Source organism: Gossypium raimondii, chromosome 8 (assembly GCF_025698545.1).
Source record: "Gossypium raimondii isolate GPD5lz chromosome 8, ASM2569854v1, whole genome shotgun sequence".
NCBI lineage: Eukaryota > Viridiplantae > Streptophyta > Magnoliopsida > Malvales > Malvaceae > Gossypium > Gossypium raimondii.
The window spans coordinates 61,641,290-61,657,867 of record NC_068572.1 but is presented as its reverse complement, the minus strand read 5'-3'; the positions used below and the strand labels follow the sequence as shown (position 1 = coordinate 61,657,867).

The following is a 16,578-nucleotide window of genomic DNA, read 5'->3' as shown; positions in this document are numbered from 1 at the left end:
TTCGTCCTTAAGTTTAATTATTTTTTCAATTTGATCTCTAAATCTTCGGTTCACGTTAATTTGATAACTTTTTAATTTATCCTAAATTTGGATTATTGTGATTAGTTTACACTCTGAATAATATTATTAATTATTCTTATTAAAATATTTATGTATTAAAAAATACATTTCAACTCTTCATGTTTACATATTTTATTAATAATGAAAATTATGTATTTAAAAATAAATAAGTATTTTAATCAAAAATTTTCCGTGTTATTTATTTGGATGAACTATCCACCATATATTAAAATTATTAAATATTTACTTCAATGAATAATATCTAAAATTTTAATTTAACTGTTGAGATAATTTTTAAATAATTTATTGTTATCTAATTCCTAATACATCAAATATAATTTTTTTATAAATATATATATATATATTTTTAAAATAATTTTTTATTAAAGAAGAGGCATAATATTCTTTTAAGAGTGGCAACACATAAGATTCACGTAGCTTCGTTTTTATCATATTTTGATACACTCATGTTCTAAAATGGAGTTTGGATATTTTCAAAGTACATTCGAATATGCTCTCCTTCTGCGAGTATTGGGAGTTTGTTCTAACGCATTTGAGCTAACTTGGGCTGGCTAAAGATTATAAACAATTGGATAAACTATAGTCGATGTCACAAAATTATTAATAAATTTATGTTTTACGCACTTAACTTTAAAAATTTATAAAATAATTATTGAATTATTTAAAAATTTTCATTTAAATCATTGAACAATTCAAAAAAAAATATTTAAGTTATTGGACGGTTAAGTTTTTTATTTAAAAAGTCTGACTAGTGAGCTCTAAGTAACGATTTGACGATCGATACTATAAATTAAAACCATCGACGAGTAAAAAATAATACTTAAGATCCAATTTGATTTAACTGTCAATGTCGAAAATCAAAACTATCCATATTGTGTCCAAAATTACCATATATTTTTCCCCGAACAGTTAAACAAATGAAATCTAATATTACTCATTATACACGGACTCAAATACGAGTGTGCTAATAATCAAATGCTTGACATAAATATTTCACATTCATATCCAAATATACATAGTTCAACATAAATGTCGAATACAAACACTTCAAGCAAAACGAAAATGTCATATAATGTTATGCAAGGAGAAGCTTGAAAACACAAAACAAGGTGTTTCTGCTGCAGAAAATTTTACATATTTCAATAGTGTACTTACATGTATGTGTGTATATATGTAAATCAAGATATTACACCAGTTGTTTAACTTGAAGCATAAAAAATGGAGTCAGAAACAAAGATTCAACTCGTCCCAGTCATCATCCACTCTGATAAGGTATTGTGAGGTCATCAATGTCGGGCCGAATCCACGCCGAATTGGTTCCAGTTGAGCTCCACAAATGCATCAGTGAATTTCACGAGCCCATTTTTTGGCCGGTTAAATCAAATGCCGGAAGATATTAAAACGTTGTATTCGTTTAAACGCTTTTGGAACCGAGCCAATCGGTTCTGCAATTGTAAAATGCCTGCAGCCTTCTGTGAAAGAATGGCACTTAATTTAGAGATATAGTTATCCAACTGATTGCCTGGTTGGTCAGCTTCAACTAGCAGATTCATCTCCTGTAAGCATAACAAAGTTACTCATCTGGACTCGGGTTTGAGTTTCGCTACGAATGAAGAGTCAGAGCAATATAGCCATTTACCTCTCGAACAATCTCTATTGTGTGCTCCACTTGCCTTCGATGAGCGGATACGAGGTCTTCCTCTTCCTAGTAATAAATAAATGAAACGAATTTAATTTCGGAAATATATACAATTAGGAAAGATAAATCAGATGATCGGATCGATTGATGGTACCTTCAGCAGGGCATTTAGATCATCATCTGAATTAGTCTCCTCAGAGTGATCCAAATTATCCTCGGCCATTCTGTTCAGACCACTTTTCTGACCCATGTAATAATCCGGATATGCTACGGACACATTTCCTTCTACCCTTCCACTAGGAACACGGTCGACTTTAAAAGGAGACGTATCTCTTTCAATCCGGTCAGACCATCGAGGTTTGTTATCAGGTATAATGTCCTCAAAGGAATCAGTCGGTAAAGATGAAGCCAAGGGCAATGCAGTCGAGTCCCGAAGATTCGAAGATGAAGATAGCGAATCCTTCTTGGCGGCATTGTTCCCTTTCGATAGGCTCTTCACCCTGCAATGCAAGTATCTGCGTCATTATTCAGTTCTACAATTCGACATTAGTTACAGAACCACATACCGATCAGCATATCTGAGTGTATTCAAGGTATGTTCACACGACCCTGAGCTTGGTGAAATACATGATATCATAACGGTACGCGAGTCGCCAACAAATGAATCTCTAAGAACTTCAGTCAGCTTACTTCCTCTGAAAGGAATGTGTCCGTGATCATTATCAAGAGCTCTAATGCATTCTTTTAAAGCAAGTAAACTTTTATTAATTTCAGCTCCTTCCATTCTGCAGAAATACAAAAAAAAAAAAAAAAAATTCAGATTGTTAATACATCTATGTTACAGTTCCGTGGCTATTGCATATGCAAAAACATTTTATACCTCGTCTGTTTGTCGTTATCAGTCGTATCAGCACCGCGCTCGCTTCCAGCAAGGTCGATAAAAGAAAGCTTCCCCACAAGTTTAGCCGGTTTCTTTTCACTCCCATCAGCTGATCTCTTGATGGCAAGCTGAAGAATTGCATGCGACCTCGAGGATTCTTCGTTCGCTCCCGTGGTGCCGGTACTTCTAGTCGCATTACCTCTCTCGATTAACTCTTTGATCGTTTCAACATCTAATACCTTGTACTCTTGCAAACCTACAATACATACCTGTTGTTTACCATCTTCTCTCATGAAAAGTTTTCTGCAAAATGTATAATTCTAATCAGTGAATTATGAACTATAGGACAATTTATCTACGGTTCTGAATACGTATAAACATAACTTACCTCCGATCATTAAGGAGATCGAAGACTTTCCCGCCATATATCTCGAAGAAACTAACAAAGAGTTGGAAACCTTGGTTCCTATATGAATGATACATTAATCTTAATATATCTTGTGATGCTTTTAGAGGCAGTGGTTGCATAGTATACGTCTTTCCACTTCCTGTACCCAGAAACAAAAACATATTCAACTAAAGTTCATTTGCAATAGCATGACTTTCAAATTTAAGATAGGTACTTGCCTGTTTGGCCATATGCAAAACAAGTAGCTTTTGTTCGATTGAAAATTAGTGGAACTATCGGCTCAACACTCTCGGAATACACCTAGAACAATGGAGAATGAACTTGTGCAACTAGCTAAATGGCATATTAAAAAAAGGGTGAATGCACTTGAGGGGTCCCTCTATTATAGAGACTTGATCAAATTAGTCCTTGTACTATTAAAAGAATCAAATTAGGCCAATTTGAAATAGAGCTAACATTTATTGTTTAAAAAATTCTTAAAATATTTTGTTTGGAATTAAACTGTAATTAAAAAATAATTTTCAAGACATCTTTTATACGGTAAACTTTGACTCTGTTACAATTTGGACTTATTTAATTTTTTTAATCCTATACGGACAAAATTTATCCATTTAATTATAGAGGGACTAATTTAATTGAATCTCTATAATACAGGGACTTATCAAGTACTTTAACCCATTAAAAAGTTATTCAGATCTTGGATATATTCACCTTCTCATTGCTAACATCTTCATTCAGCACAGCATCAAAAAGAAACTCATGCTTTTCAACATATTCTGTCAGGTCAACCTGCAGGGTCATCAATAATTAGATCTCATATAAAAATACTGCTTCTCACTCATATAATTAATGGTTAATATAACTTTTAGTCCTTAACTTGGTAATTAGGTCTACTTTGGTACCTATAATTTTTTTCCACTTTAGTACCTAAACTTGGGACTAGATTTATTTTGGTTTCTGAATTTGACAAATATAAAAGTTTAATGATGTAGCATTTTGTGACTATGCCACATCATCAAAACTTGATAAAATCCAAGCTCAAAGATCAAAATGAATATAATTGTCAAGTTCAAGTACCAAATGAATTCAATTGTTGATTTTAGGGGCTAAAAGTTATATTCATGGAAGATGTAAGTGTTACAGCTGGTAGAGATTATCATGAGTTAGCGAGGCTTTCAAATAATAAGTCAATTTGAATTTTCCATGGAAGCTAAAACAAAGAGCAATTAACTTTGTTTCCAATTTTAAACAAGAAATCTCTTGAAAATGCCATAGCAACTGCGGCTTTCATATAAGAAGTCAATTTGGGTTTTCCATGAAATCAAAGCAAAGAGAAATTAACTTCCTTAATTTCCAATTTTAAACAAGTAGTCTTCTTAAAAATGCCATAGCATCAAAAATAAATCCAAACATGAACATCATAATTCATAACACCCAACTGTCGGAAAAAAGAGAAGCCCTGCCAGCTACTCACCTTTAGCTTTTTCTCGTGAACTGTTAGTGCATTGGAATTTGACAGTATAGTAATAATATCTTCTTCTTTCTTTGCCACTTCCTTTTTATTCAATGGTCTCTTGCGCACCTGCATTGGAAGTTATCATTAGCTTTTTCAACTTAGTATATAATTTGGTATCTAAATTTAATTTTAATGTTTAATTTTGTACACAAGTTTAATTATAATATTAAATTTAATACATAAATTTGATTTTAATATTTAATTTGGTACTTAAACAGAATGATATCATGGAATAATTGTTTGATACATTAACTAAAAAGCTCATATGTTAAAATAAACATTTATGCTAAACTTATATGAAATAAAATTTTCAAATGTCAAAGCAAATATTTATCTTAAACTTAAATATTTACATGAGACAAAAAACCCTCAAATATTAAATTGAAAAACTTAAATATTAAAATTAAGTTTGAAACTAAACTTAAATATTAAATTGAGATAATAAAAAACTCAAACTGCAAGATTATCTTCTTAAGGCTGTTAGCATGCACAAGCCATGATTCAGTATGCCAAATTCAATAGCCTTTTAACTTTAGTTCAGGTAATCACTAAAAGCTGAGCACTCACGTTTTCAAACTCCACAATTTCATTTTATTTCTTGTCACAACCCATCAATCAAAAAATAGAAAAATTGTCTTTTCATTCTCTAATACATGATAATTGTACTTTAAACTTTTAAAATTAAAATTTTTATTTAGTACCTAAAAATAATAAAATTATATATTAATACAATATAAAATTATATTTTAATTTTATAAAAATTATAATTCAATTTCTAAAATTTATGAATTCATCCTTCATCAATTCGATAAACCGATTTAATATTTACCATGCAATAAAGAAAACAAAAGGGAGCATTCAATTAACGTACCACAACTTTAATCTTTGCAACATTGTTAGCTCTTTCTTTATCTACAGAGATGCTTTTTAGAACGTTATTCTCAGCCATTCCTCGTGCTCTGTTTGAAAATCTGTCGGTCGATTGATACGGTTCGAAATCATTAAAACTTTTACCTTGAGCAGATTTATGAAGCCCGTATCCTTCATATATGTTATAAGCCTGTAACTCAGGAAAAAAAAAACATAATTACTATATATTTACAGAAGATCAGATCAAACATCACCGAAGAACAAAATTATTATATATTTTAACTAAAATACAGTTTAAGTAAAAGCTATGGATTAACAAAACAGGAAAAGATGGTAATCTAATTGAAGAAAAGAGTAAAACCTCAGGAAGTAGCACAGTATCAAATGAATACAAATCCATTAAGCTGGGGCTGAGCTCACTGTACGCCACGTATTTATCACCGTTCATCCTCAAACTCATCGATCTAGAAGAAATAGGCGGTGCCGCCGCCGCTGGCTCCGGCGACACGGATTTATCACCATTCATCCTCAAGCTAAACGATCTAGAAGAAATCGGCAGTGCCGCCGGCTCCGGTGACTTCTTGCTCACTCTTTTCCCGCCATAAATCTCGAACTCCTATCCAAACAGCAAAACAAAAATAAATAAAAATAATAAAACAATCACAACGCCGTTACACGAAATGCCAACTGTAAATGCGATCGAAAGTGTGGAAAAAAGAACCTGAGAAGAACGGACATCGGAAGACTGAAGACATTTTCCGTTAAACGCAGAGCGGATGAAGTCATCGGAGTGTTGTCGTTGGTGGTGCGCCGTCGAATTATGTTTTCCGATCCGTCTTCCTACGACGTTCATTCTCACTCGCCGGTCGTAAAAAGAATCTTTTTGCAAGGTTTAGAGGAATTTGTTTACAATAGAAAAAACCAAAAGAAAATAGGAATATATACAAGTAGTTGGTATAATATCGTTATCAGTTTATATATATATATATATATATAAAGTTATAAACTGCGACGAGAATTATATTTGAAAAATTCAGTTCGAATGATTTTTTTTTTCTTTTGTTAAACGTAGGCGTTTCGCGGGAAGGAGTGGCTCGTGTAAAACACGCGAAAGGAAAGGACAAATGACGAGTCTACGTGTAATGCGACTTAGATTTGCTTAGGCGGTTTTTGTCTTTTTCCTTTTTATGGATTAAGCTGACTGTAAATGAGTCATTAGTTGTAGAAAGCAATTTGATTAAAAAATTTTAAATTAGATTTTGATAATTATCTCGTTAAATTTGAGTAGGTGAAACTATTAATTGAGTTGAATTTGAGTATTATAATACTTGATTTGAATAATTCACGAGTTTAATCGAATTTTTTATTTTAATTTATTTTTATATTATGAAATTTTATTTTTAATTGTATAAAAAGAGTTTAAGTATGCTTAAGTTTGAGCTTAAATTCGAACAAGCTTATTGAGCTTGAATACAAGCTTGACTACAAAATTTGATAAGCAACTTTAATAGAGCTTAAGTAGCTCGATTATGCCTAGACCTGAGCTCGAGTTTAGAATTGGTGTTCGATCAAACTTGTCACTTATCGTGTTCAGCTTGGCTCAATTACACCTCTAAGTGGGGTGCGCTTCTCTGCTTTGTAAGTCGATTAGAGTTTATGTTTCAAGACGCTTCCTAGATACTTAACTTTTATATGAAGTGTAAGGACCCTCTAATGATAGTTAGGAGTGTACTAAGAGAGTTGTGGAGGTATTTGGGCAGAATTCCAATAATATAAAAGTTGTTTAGGCCCTTTTTTTGAGATGGAGTACATTAATATAAACGGTGAACTTGGTGTGGACCCAAAGACGGGTGTCCTATGCAAGGTTGACAATAAGGTCATAGGATGCTAACATTAGAATCACAAAGTGTACTACTTAGATGTGATAGAATGTGACTCCACTAAATTTTATAGACAATGATAGAGTCATAAAATGCTAATGGTAGGATCATGGAATGGTTCTCCCATTACTTAAAAGTCTTCGTTTTCTCTACAAATAACATGTCAGATACAATAAGCATTAGATTCAAACGTTTATTACTAATGCTTGTAGATAGAGATAAAATAATATTTAGTCATTAAACTTAGCAAATTTTCTCGCATTGATTTTTGAATTTTTTTGTCCACATTCATCCCAAATTTGGAATTCGTTAAAGTATGATAATGCGATACTCTAGATTATGCTACATCAGAATATGAATTTTTTTAATTATTTATATTTCAAAATTTTTAAGAATTTAAAGATTTATATATTTTTAAATTTTAAATAATGACATGTCGCAATCTCAAATATAACGTTATTGCGCTTAATGGACTAAATTAAAAAGATTACCAAGTTTCGGGACTACCATGGAAAAAATTTAAGAATCAAGTTCAGAATTTTTGTGAAAGTGAAGAACGGTGGACCACACTCAAAGAATCAGCGCGTGGTCCTAGCTTATTATTATTGGGTAGTAGGGAATTTTGCGTCTGGGGGAATAGGGTTGGCAAGTAGAATGTCAAAGCGGGGTTGTTGCTGCTCACGTCCTTAACCGACATGAGATTGTTCTTTGTATATCCCCCACTATAACATCATATTAAATGAAATGCTGACCAAGTATTTCATTCTACGCTACCTACATTATTATTTTTTAGATTAATAATTTTATTATGGATTAATTTGATTTTGATACCTTTCCTACCATTTTTAGTTAAATTATGTAATTAGTATATGTGTTTATGGATATGTTTTGAATTTGGTCATTATATTGTGGTTTGCATCATTTTAATCAATGCTGTAAGAACTGGATCATTCATGGAACCAGTTAGAGGGTTGAAATTTTTCATAAAATTCAAGAAACTCAGAACAAAAAGAAAAATAAACATAAATAAATAATAATATTAAAGGTTTTTTATCATGCTCAACTGAGTTTTTACCGATTCAATCAGTTTTGCACCGGTTAATTATTTCGATTTTATAATATTGGTTTAATCAATTGGACCATCAGTTCTCGGTTAAACCAGATTAGCTAACCAATCTAGTCCGATTCCGGTAATCATGATTTTTTTTTCTTGTACTTTTCGCATGTTGAAATCTCAATCTTAAACCAAACGGTAGCAGTTAAATACGTTAGGTAAAATTCTATTATTAATCTCGTACCATGTGTAAGTTGTGGATTGAGTATCTGTTCTTCAATTTGATTGGTTTTAGTTCTTATACTTTTCGAATTCAAATGGTAGTCGTTAAATCTATTAACTAAACGAATGCATCTTTTTTGTTAATATTACATGGAAATAACAAGTTAACATATGTTTCTCGCATAAGATTTTGGGAATAGAAAATTTTAACTTTACGATTTAATGGCTAGTGTATGCGATAGGGTTAGTACTAAAATTCCAAATTTTGAAAAGTGCATGATTAAAAATGACCAAATTAGAGTATAAGAACTAAATTCATAACTTATCCATAGCGCAGGGACTAATAGAAGTATTTGACCAATTCAATTTGGTTCGTTACTTAAGGATCACGATTAACGCGCACGATGACGTTATGATTATTTAATAGTCAGACCCCAAATCATCATTAATTAAAACCCTAAACCGTGGTACCATTAATGTATATTATCAATATATTTATATAACTAAATCTCATAATTGTAATATATTATCAACCACTTATACCATAATGAATCTGGACAACCTCCATACATTGTGGTCCTTAAATAAAATAAAATTTAAATTAAAAATTTATATATACGTAAATACATATGATGAGACTCAAACATGTCTCGATTCTATTTAAATGATATTTTATTTAAATTATGTATGATTTTTTAAAAAATTATTCTCATTTAAGTTTAGATTCATAATTTTAAGGTTTAAAATTGAAAGTAATTTGATTCTTAACCTATTCGTTCTAATGATTTTATTATGGTAATAGTTATCAAATATATATTATATGTGATTATACTTGTAACTAAAATTTTACTTATACTTTCTTAATAAAATTCCAATCAAAATTAAATATCATAAATAACTTAAATCAGTCCAAATTGAAATCCATTTCTTCGGATTGAATCAATTTATTTATTTTTCATTTTTTCACTCAAATTAAAATCGAATTGGTTCCAATAGGTTTAGTTATTGTTTTAATCCTTATATTAATATTGAAAATTGAAAGTTAATTTCATAAATTTAATATTTTATTTTTATAACAACTGAGTTAGAATTTTAGTTTGTCAAACCGCGCAGCCTTAAATATGTTGGGCCTTGAGTCTCTCCCAAACAATGGGCTAATTTTGTTGGGCCGAATGATCTCTAGTAAACATGAAGGGTTTGAAATATGCGTATCAGTTGTGGGCTCCTTTGAGCGGCTCGTGACATTTTGCCCCACTTATTCTAGCGACGCCATTGTCACGTCCTTGGAACCAAATTGATCTATTTTGTCTCAAAACTACCATAAAGCCTCGGTAGGTTCCTAACCAGCCTTACTATCAAGAAGTCCCTTCCATCGAACAAGATACTCATGCCTCGGCCTGTAGTACTCTGTTGAATCACTTGGTTTGCCATAATACATTGAACTTCACGATCATAGGAGACCTTTACCCCCAATGGCACTCATTTGGACTTACCTCGGTTTGGATCCCCTTGATCCTCTTGGAAAGGCTTAAGCATACTAATATGGAACACAGATGAACCTTGAATTTTGCTAGCAACTCCAGATTGTAGGCCACTCTACCTACCCTCTTCAAAACTCTGAAAGGTCCCTCATACCATCACATTAGCTCATTGCGCAAGCCAATATGGCGCAAAATCAAGTGTAATTTGGAAAGGATTGAGTCACCAACTTGAAGTTGCGCATCTTTGCGATTTTGATCAAACCACTTCTTTTTGGGCCGACTTGCCTTGTGTAGGCAAGATCTGACCGAAGTTGTTGGATGTGATCTAATTTTCTTATAACTTGCATCAGAGTGGGGCCATGAAAGCCCATTTGAGATAGTGACGGGACAACAATCACTCACACCCAATGTTGTTACAACCCTTTTTGTAAGACCAAATCCTACAGCTTGTTGATTTGCCTCGTGACATAAGTACAGTCGGACATAATATATAACGAATTAAAATAACTTTGAACAAGACTTACATAATGTGGGATTTAATCCAAATATAAATCTAGATAGAACCCACTTGATTTACACAGGGCAAGACTCAAACTTGAACACTTAAAATCCAAAACTTCATACATCTCTCTATTTTTTATTTTTTATTCAATTAATAAATAAACAAAATTGAAACATTATCAACTGTTGTCATTAAAGTGATGATATGTGTTTTCTGTTAACACTATTAGCACCATATATTTCAACCATATATTTCAAAAGCTTTAATCGCAATTATTATTCGCAATTTCAAATTTAGTTTACTATTAAAATTAAAAATTAAAAAATTAAATTATCTCAATTTAAAGTAAAATGATTAAATTCATCATAGAAAAAAAAATTTAAATCATAGTTAAACAAATTCGATATAAAAAAATAAACGTAAATCAAACCGAATTAGATGTGTTCATGAGTTGGGTCGAGTTTAGGCATGATATAAAAACATTTTATGCTTGCTTAAATTCGATTTGGCCTAAAATATAAGTCTAAAATTCTACCAAAGCCCGTACACATTTGTAAATATTACTAACCCAAGTCCATTTTAAGCTCACTCATATTTTAAATGGGTTTAAATTTTTTGCCTGAGCCTATTTTTCATTCCTAATTTTTTTATTCAAACCCTTTCAAATTTCAAACGAGCTTTTAAGTTTGGACAAGTAACTGAATCTATGAACAAGTCAAATTACCGAACTCAAACCTTAGGTATAACAGTGGATGGGCCTAGCCATGAGATGATGGGCCAATAAACGTTGGACGAAACTTAATGGCTGATCCACCAGAAAATTAGGCTTATAACCATTGCTTAGTTGGGGGGGTGCGTTGTGGACCGACTGAGTCGAGCACGAGTCGGAGAAAAACAGCTATTTGCCAATTAACGGGGAAAACATTAACCACTAAAAACCAACAATGGCATCATCCATTCGCCTATCCTTATCGCCGCCGTCTAAAACCCTAGCTCCGCCTTCCACTTCCACCAGCCGCGGTTGCAGATGCTGCTCCGTCGTCTCCGTTTCAAAATGCCATAAACCGACGAGGAGAAAGAGGCAGCAGGTGATTTGCATGGCTCCCGAGGAAGAGAAATTGATTCGCCGTAATCCCCTCGATTTCCCCATTGTAAGTTCCTTTATTTTTCGATTAATTGATGCTAAATTATTCGAGTTCGATTCGATTATTCGAGCTATCTAGATCCTTCCGCTTAGAGTCGTTTATTAGCTTAATCGATTTTTTTAGAAAAATTTTGATTCGAATTCTAGCTTAAACTCAACTCAAATACAAAGAATCGAGTTCAATTTTCACTAGATAAACAAGCTTAATTGAGCCTAATTAAGTGAGCTCGAGAACTCAAATTTTATACATAAAACGAAAAAATTTTACAATTGCAACGCAATTAGTCGAATAATGTATCTGTTGATCTGATGCAAGTTCAAGTACATGATTGTGCAATGTGCAGGAACCAAATGTTGTAAAGTTGAATAGTTTGGGGGTCATTTAGATATTAACCCTTATATATAATTTTTGTGGTAAAATAACATATAATCCCTGCACTTGGCAGCTTTTCCACCTTGGTCCATTGATTCTTTTGTCCACACGAGTCTCGGAACTTGACCGCTTTTTCAATTTGGTCCTTGGATACCTCTGTTATAATATGATAATGTCGCACTTTAAAATGTGCTACATCAATCATCATCACCTAATTTAAAAAAAAATCCTTATAGTTTTTTCTTCTTTGTATCTTTGTAGATTTATATAATTTTTTTTAATTGGACATGTCACGTTCTTAAAGTGTCATATTATCACACTTTAACGGAAATGTTGCCAAATTCCAAGGTTGATGTGAGCTAAAAAATGTTTAAGGACCAAATTGATAAAACTTACCAATTTTAGGGACTAAATGTTGCCTTTTTTTCCCTTCGCAAATTCGAACACCTTGGGGTCTAAACCAGGGCGTAGACCTGACATTTTCCCTCAATTCAGTCCCATGAAAACACCATTACCGGCGCCAATGCCATATTCTCCTCCCCAAGAAGATGAAGAAGACGAGGAAGATCCAGAAAAGGAACAGGAACCCGAAAACCCCGAAAAGCAGTCATGAGAAACAGTGGTTAGTACTTGGTTAGATAGCTTGCTTCAACTTTCTCTTTGTTGCATTGCCATTGAGTGAAATGGTGGTCACCATTTTGCATTTTTTTTTCCTGCCTAGTATAAGAGTTTGAATGAAATGTTTATGGTCATCCATTTTTTAGTAAAATCTACTAAATTGAGTTGAATTGGGACTTATTTAGGCTAAAATAGAGAAAATTAGGCATTAGTATTATTTAACACATAGATAGAGGGTTATGATCTGAAAAAACAAACTAATTATGGGTCTGTTTGATTGCCAGTAAAATATTTTCCGTAAAATGATTTCGGAAAAATGTTTTACTTTTCTGTAAAATGATTTCTTGGAAAATATTTTCGGTGTTTGATTGAATCATGTAAAATATTTTACTACTTTTATGATTTCGAAATATTTTTGAAAAAATTATTTTTACATATATTGATATATATTAATAAATTTTATATTTTAAATTATTTTTACATATATTGTAATGATTTATTTATAATAATACTCAATTATTAATCTACAATATTAATCGTTATAAATTGAAAAAATTAATATCAAATAAATTATTTGTAATTGTGTTAAAAAATAAGTATTGAATAATTAAAAAAACAAGTTACTGAAAAATCGATAAACAGAAGTAATTTTCTACCGAAAATGAAGGAAGGAATGAAAGAGGCGATAGAGAGGAGAGCACGGAAAATGTCTTACGAAAATTGAAAGGGTAAGACATTTTCCTTAAAATGTAACCCATTTTCCCTTGTTTTGGAGTTTATTTTCCAAATGGAAAATGTTTTCCGCCAATCAAACGTTAGAAAAGTTAGAAATGATTTTCAGTAAAATCAATTCCTTCAATCAAACAGACCCTATAATTATATCGATACTCGTACTCAAATCTTAGTCACTAGTCTTTTGAGATGTATGTAATATACGAAATTCAATATTTCAAATCTTGGAATAAAAATTCGGAGTCAACGGTTAATTTGAACCGATCGGGATTGAATTAAGTAAAAAATCAGTTATATAAATATTTTATTTATAATTTAATGAGATTTCAACTTTTTAATATGTTACTTCTATATTGAAGATGAAACCATTAAAACCAAAGTTCATTATTTTAGTTTTAATATACATTTTATAGATATAAAATTATTAATTGAGTTAAATGATTTTATTTTATTTCTTTAATGTAATCATTAAAAAGCCGATAAAAATAAAAATTAATTTAAAAGATCAAAACCTATAGTATTAACCCAAAACAGATCAAATCAAACCTAATTGAAATTTAAATTATTTGATATTAACTGAGCCGCAATGGTAAGTAGTAACCGGTATATGATCAATATTAAAACCAATATACAATTTTTGTTGATTATCAATTATATTTATCAATTATTTTTACATTATATTAACATTTATTATTCACACGTACTCAGCGTAGGCGGTGCAGTCATTTCTTGCCGACAAATCGAGCCCCCCACGCATACTCGGCAATGTGATGCCTACACCGAAACGACCCCGGGTGCTTCGTCGGCGAACATAAGCATCGCTTTACCATCGAACCAGCTCGCTCGTCTCTAGTAACCCCGGTTCTCGGTGCATGACGGGCGGTGGTGGCGGCAATCAATGATGCTTGGAGTACCAACAACCTGCGTCGCACCGCCGAGCCATGTTTTCCGGCGGATGGAACGGTTGCGTAGCACATCTTTTTTTGTAAAGCTGAAGGAGCTTTTTTTGTTGAGGTGGAGATTATATATATGAGGAAAAGAAGAAAGGTATAGAAGGAGAGGTGGGCGAGTAAAGTTTTTTGGGGGTTTATAAAGCAACTTCTTTTCATTAAATTGCATCAAAAGGTTTATGCGTTATCCTCAAAGCGTCAGCTGCTCATACGGCCACCTGTCATGCCTAGTATATTAAAGGATAAATTCAATCCAAGGTCACTAAATTATTAGTGAGTTTACGTTTTAGTCACTTAACTTCAAAAAGTTATAAAATACTATTCGAAAATTTTCATTTAAGTTATCAAACTATCCGAAAGTTTTTATTTAAGTCACTTAATTGTTAAAAAAACATTTAACTAGCGAGGTTCAAGTGACAATTTGATGATTGGTATGATGAATTAGTACTATTGATGAGCAGAAGAACATATTTTATATCTAAGCTTATCTGACGGTTAATATCATAAATTGAAAAAGAAGTTTAAATTTAATCCGCAGATTCGTATATATTTCATGAAAAAAAATAAAATAAATTGTAGAACTGAAAGATAAGTATACTTTCGGTTAATGCAAGTGTTGCAAACAAAAAAGGGTCATACAACAACGATTTTAATAGTTTAATGATTTAAATAAAAATTTTCAAATAATTCAATAATTATTTTAAAAATTTTAAAAATTAAATTATTAAAAAGATGGTCTAGGTGCTGCCCATCTGTATCCTATATTAAACGTGGCAGCATCTCAATCGCCACATGTACTTTTGGCCAAGGAGTTTGCCATATATTAGTCTCTAAAGCTTGCACGAATTGATTACTAAAGTCTTAAATGAGATAATTATTCTTTAAAAATAAATTGGATAAATATAATGTTTGAATTTTAATAAGTGTTATTAAAATTAAATTGAACCGATTAAAACAAGAATCGATCAATATATTAATCGAATAAAGAGGTTGAATTAATTTAAAACCAGTTGGAATTGAATAAAAAAATTACGGTTAAACCAAATTTATAAACTTTTAACTTTAAATTAATATTTATGAATATTTGATGAATTATTAATCTAATCGATTAAATAAAAAGAGATAAATATATATATATAAATATCTTAACTTGATAACTTGTATCTATTTGGTACTTAATTTTTTTTGAACTTAACGATATTTAAATTTAGAAACTATAAGCTAACTTGGTACTAAAAATTGACGTAGTATTGACGACCAATAGCATGAGGCACGTGATAACCTCACATTTTGACAATTGTTATTGGTTATTAATGTCACTTCAATGTATTTTAACAATTTTATTAGGTACATAAAAAAATATTAAATTAACTTACGATTTTCAAATTTAAGTACCAATAAAACCTAAAAAATTAAATATTAAATAAATATAAATTACCAAATTCAATTAACTCCGTATATATTAACCTAATAAAAAATTAATAATTTGATAAGTTTGACCAGTTATCAATTTTTTAGAACATTGATTATAATATCGAAGAGATCACGTTTTCTGATGCTTCCTTGATTGATGAATGCATAATATTCAGTTAAGGTGTGCATGTGTTTTTTCATGTGAGATAAGGTTTTCAGTGGAGGAAAAGCTGGAAATTAAATTAGGCTTTTTGGCATTACCTCTCAGTCCAATCCAACTATATCATTTTACATACCAGTCATTTCAAATTTGGATTTTCGAGTTTCAATCAATTTGAATCATTTCGAGTTCGATTCGGTTTCGATTTAACTTAATTTATATTTAAATTGAATAAGTTTGGATTGTTAATTTTTTATGATAAAAAATTTAGGTTAGATTTAAGTTTAAGTTGATTAGAAAATCAAACTTGATAGATCTAATTTGACTATAAATATTATGGGTGGATTTGGATGGGCGGTGCGTTTACCTGAAATTAGTGTAAAAACAGCGGTGACAGTGAGACTGAATACTATAGCGATACTGTAACGTGAGATAAAAAGTAAGTTAAATGCACCGCACTGCACCGCCCATCCAAACTCATCCTATACTTGAACAATATATTAAAAAAGGGTTAGTATTTAGACTAGTACATTGATGGTGTAATATGATAATTTTCCATGTTAGAAATATTGAAAAGTTTTTGAATAGTTTTGAAATTATTTTGTAAATTTTTAAAGTTAAATAATTAAAACATAAATTTATAAATAATTTAGT

General features: G+C 31.2%; 1 protein-coding gene and 1 long non-coding RNA gene across 3 annotated transcripts; one reads left to right on the top strand and one right to left on the bottom strand.

Moving 5' to 3' along the window:
* Positions 1-1,041: 1,041 nt before the first annotated feature.
* LOC105792890 (kinesin-like protein KIN-13B) lies at positions 1,042-6,328 on the bottom strand. Of its 2 annotated transcripts, none has more exons than XM_052620328.1 (12): positions 6,132-6,328; positions 5,757-6,011; positions 5,397-5,585; positions 4,484-4,591; positions 3,721-3,798; positions 3,224-3,309; positions 2,989-3,144; positions 2,601-2,903; positions 2,287-2,505; positions 1,875-2,220; positions 1,721-1,786; positions 1,042-1,637 (listed from the first exon to the last, which is right to left on the bottom strand). In XM_052620328.1, the coding sequence occupies exons 1-12, from the start codon at positions 6,246-6,248 to the stop codon at positions 1,461-1,463; spliced, it is 2,100 nt and encodes a 699-aa protein (XP_052476288.1). In that variant the 5' UTR covers positions 6,249-6,328; the 3' UTR covers positions 1,042-1,460. The 2 variants fall into 2 exon arrangements, with proteins under 2 accessions (XP_052476288.1, XP_052476286.1); XM_052620326.1 differs by having other exon boundaries at positions 6,117-6,327.
* Positions 6,329-11,383: 5,055 nt separating this feature from the next.
* Positions 11,384-14,792, top strand: LOC128042899 (uncharacterized). The gene is made up of 3 exons (XR_008198428.1): positions 11,384-11,685; positions 12,516-12,673; positions 14,110-14,792. It is a non-coding gene; the product is annotated as an uncharacterized LOC128042899 (long non-coding RNA).
* Positions 14,793-16,578: the final 1,786 nt, after the last annotated feature.

Bases quoted from the DNA above. Each gene is read 5' to 3' on its own strand.
- LOC105792890 (XM_052620326.1), bottom strand. From the start codon at position 6,248: ATGAACGTCGTAGGAAGACGGATCGGAAAACATAATTCGACGGCGCAC. The intron at 3,799-4,483 runs GTGAGTAGCTGG...ATGACCCTGCAG, and splicing joins TTCACGAGAAAAAGCTAAAG to GTTGACCTGACAGAATATGT. The intron at 2,506-2,600 runs GTATAAAATGTT...GTATTTCTGCAG, and splicing joins GATAACGACAAACAGACGAG to AATGGAAGGAGCTGAAATTA.